We start from the raw sequence: 3,833 nt of genomic DNA on the forward strand, positions 1-3,833 counted from the left end.
CTACAGAGGACAGGGTTGGGTTTCCTGCCTGTTCTGAGCCACAGCCCTGACTGCAGTGCCCAGCAGCCCCTGTGTCCCATCCCTGGGAGGGAGCTGGAGCCCTGGGGATGGTGTGTGCTGGCTGGACCCGGCTGCTCACTGCATGCCCAGCGTGGCACATGGGATGTCCCCTGCACTGCACATCCCAGGGCTCCGTGTTCCCCAGTTTCTGACCACCATCTGAGTGAGACTCAGCCCTCTCCCCTGGGTCAGCACTGGCCCAAATCACACTCAGGGTCTTGAATCGAGCCCAGGACAGTCCCCAGTAGCCCCCCATGTGCCCTGAGGACACTCTTGTGTTGCTCCTTTCTACTGCACCAACCCCTACCCAGTTTTCACCCCACACACCCGACCTGCCCGGCCCCTGGGCAGGGGCTGCTTTACCTCTGCAGGCTGCAGCCATCCTGGGAGGTGGAGAAGAGCAGCAGAGGGGGGAAGAGGGAGAAGCGCTCAGGAATCCAGGACCAGACGAGGCGCATCTCCTGAGCCGTGACGATGCTGGAGCTGAAGTTCTGCATGTCCACGGCCAGGTGGAAGGACTGCCTGCACGGGAGGATGGACATTGTGGGGCCTGTCTGCTTTTTGGGGTGCAGCCCCTGAGGGGCTGGGAGGCCCCAGCGCAGCCAAAGCCACGGGGAGTCCCTGAAGCTCCCCCCGTGTGTCTCCACAGTAGCTCACATTTTGTCTGCTCAGCCCCACGAGCTGGCAAAGGGAGAGGTCTCCTTACCTGCTCTGCACCATGGTTATGCCCCTCTCCATTAACGCCTTCCTGTTGGCCATCTGGAGCAGCCAGATTTCCTTGCGGGAGAACAGCCGGATGCCAAAGGCTCTCTCCAGGAGTTTGTCGACAGTCACGTGCTCGGCAATGTTCTGCACGAAAGCCTGCAGGTCTGCCTTGATGTCAGTGCCCTCCAGCTGGGCCGAGCTCCCCGAGAGCCTGAACTGCTTCAGCAGGGCCAGGGCGATGCGGTACAGGACCTTCTGCCCCTCCAGCAGGAACACGTCCAGGACACGGACGGCGTAAGCGAAGGGCAGGTCGTGGAAGAGCCACGACAACCACTCCGAGTAGACCTCAAAGACGTTGTCGGAGGCGCCGGCTATGAGTTTGTGAGCTGCTGGGCAGTGCTTGTTGGCCAGGTCCCCAAAAGTCATGCAGGAGGCCTGGTGGGCCAGGAAGGACTGGTCAATGTAGCTGGTGTGGGGAGCGTTGCTGGCGAGGAGGCGAGAGATGCTCTCGAAGCACTGAGCTTCGTCCTCGCTGTAGTGCAGCAGCAGCGCCACCAGGGAGGGCAGGATCGGGCTGTAGGTTATGTCAGGGAAGAGGTTGCCCACACAGATGAGGATCCTCTTCAGGGCGGTGACCCCTTCCAGGTTGAGGCAGTACGTGGGCATGGGGCACCCCTCCAGGAACTCGGGCAAAGGGTGGGAGCTCCCGCTGGGCTTCCCGAAGAGCCGGCTCGCCACGTCCCTGTAGACCAGAGCGTCGGGGGTGACGAGCCGGCAGGACACCTGCTGGATGAGCTGGTGGTAGAGCCGAGCCCTGAGGGCGTGGCTCGTGGCCCAGCAGCCTTCCCTCGCCAGCTTCTTCCAGCTCCTTCCGGGGCTTGCTCAGGATGTCCCGGGGGATCTGTGCCGGCCGCTGCGGGTCCGGCATCCTGTCCCAGTCCACGAACTGTCCACAGCCCGGACAGGAGGAGGCGTCGGTGTCCCAGGTGTCAGCCTCGGATGTGACCACGATGGTGATTGGAGATGAGCCAAACGCCTCTGTAGGATAAAAACCTTTATTCAACACTCTCCCTGCCCCAGCCAACAGCGTTTCACCCTGGCTGAGGGTGCTCTGAAGTCTTACAGCCACGTCCTGTATTTCTTTATTCTCCCCTGCAAGGGGAAGGTTCTCAGGCTTTGTCTGGCTGGAGCTGCTTGCCTTGCCCTCTCCTGCTCCCCTCGGCTCAGGACCCTGGGGAAGCTCAGGGCCAGGTCCCATCTGGGTGTCAGGGCTGCTTCTCCCACCGTGAGGGGCTTTGTACCCCTCAAAAATCTCCTGACTTCCCAGCTTGTGACCTGCTGAGTGGTAGATGCAGAGAGCAGGGACAGTCCCTGTCCCCGGGATGTCCACAGGACGTCACACCACCGAGGAGGACGAGCAGCTCAGTCCCAGCCCAGCCCGCAGGGGCAAGGAGGGACCTCATGGGCAGCAGAGCCCAAGCGATGCTGAGGCCGAGAGGGACCATCGGCATCGTGTCCCCTCCCAAGGCCAGCGCGGGGCAGGAGGGTCCTGTCCGGGTCGGGCAGCTCAGGACGAGGCTGATCCGAGCCCAGGTAGAGGGAGCAAAGCCGCCCTCGGGTGTTTGCCCTCCTCCTGCTGCCTCCTGCCAAAGTGTCCCGACCCCTCCGGCCGCTCGGGAGCCGGAGAGAAGGGGCGAGGAGAAGGTGCTGCAGCGCCAGGGGCTCGCCGGGGTGCGGGGCTGCTCTGAGGGGTGCAGAGGGTCCCTGTTCCCCGTGTGCCCCACGCACCTGGAGAGACCCCGATCGGGGACCGCTCGCAGGGACTGGGGAGCACCTGAGAAGCCCCTCGGGGACAGAAGGTCCCCATCGGGGAGGCTCCCGCACACAGCACAGGGCAGGGCTCGGGCAGCCGCCAGCCCAGCTCCGGGAAGAGCAGAGCCTGAGCTCCTCCTAGAGAGGCGGCAGCGGCATTTCCCCGGGGCTGCGGGACAGCTCGGCTCCAAACCCTGCACGGGAGACGGGAGCTGTCCCGCCTGGGTGAGCTCTGCTGGGCAGGGATTCATTGGCAGCGATAAAGTCAATTAACACACGTTAATTCTCGGGTGTATTTGTCTCGGATGTGCTGAGGTGCCTGGGAAGTCACGGATGGATTCGCACCGAGCCAAACCTCTGCTTTGGCCCCGAAGGGCCACGGGGGGACAACACATGGTGGCACATCGAGAGGGTCCTGACGCCTGGGCTGGGTCCGGCTCTGGCTCTTGCTCTCCAGCTCAGTTTGGCCCCTGCTCGAGGTCAGGAGGACCAACAGATCGGGTTCAGTGCTGGTTCAGGGAAGGGGCAGCAGTTTGCTGCGGTGGCTGCTCATCCTGACTCCCTGCCCTGGAGACATCCCGACCCCAGCACAGTCCCGCAGGCTCCTGGCCACAGAAACCAGGCTGAAACAACACCGGGGCTGAAGCAGGGGCTGTTTGCCCCCCGCGGTCCCCAAATTCACCTCTTCCTCTCAGCCGTGTGCCCTGCCCGGAGCCCTGAGGAGCATCACCCCGAGCCCACCCGGCCCCCGGTGCTGGCTGGTGGCTCCAGCTCCGCCCGCCCCGGGACAAGCCCGGCATTGGGGCAGGGACTGTGGCTCTGCTCCAGCCCCTCTCCTCTGCTCCAGCCGCTGTCCCCGCTCTGCTGGACGTGTCCCCGGCCCGAGCGGGGCCGTCCCGCACTCACCTCGCCCGGTGCCCGTGTCCTCGGCCCCGGCCCGCTCGGCCCTGGGGAAGGCCCCGGCCGCCCCCCCGGGGGAGCCGGGCAGGCTGAGCCCCACCCGCAGCATCGCCCGGGTCGCCTTTGTCCCCGGCACCTGCCCTGACTTTTAAGGCGAGGGCACCGGGGGTTTATTTGGAGTAAACAGAGCGAGGGGTGGAGCAGCTCCCGCGCCCGCGTCGCCCCTTCCTGCCCCAAATCTGCACCGAGGCCGGGCGGGGATGGAAACACCCCACGGAACGAGATACCATCAAACAGCAACACGGCCACTAAACCGAATCCTTTATTTTTCCCACGGATAACCTTCATCTTCCCGC

General features: G+C 64.5%; 1 protein-coding gene across 1 annotated transcript; it reads right to left on the reverse strand.

Moving 5' to 3' along the window:
• Nucleotides 1-419: 419 nt before the first annotated feature.
• LOC126637622 (TBC1 domain family member 24-like) lies at nt 420-3,586 on the reverse strand. Its single transcript, XM_050310994.1, is given in 4 exon segments — nt 420-582; nt 767-1,626; nt 1,628-1,803; nt 3,484-3,586. Coding segments are annotated over 4 exon segments (1,302 nt in total).
• Between the last annotated feature and the right edge of the window lie 247 nt (nt 3,587-3,833).

This window comes from Myiozetetes cayanensis, unplaced genomic scaffold, assembly GCF_022539395.1.
Source record: "Myiozetetes cayanensis isolate MyiCay16 unplaced genomic scaffold, myiCay2020 scf1556, whole genome shotgun sequence".
Lineage (NCBI taxonomy): Eukaryota > Metazoa > Chordata > Aves > Passeriformes > Tyrannidae > Myiozetetes > Myiozetetes cayanensis.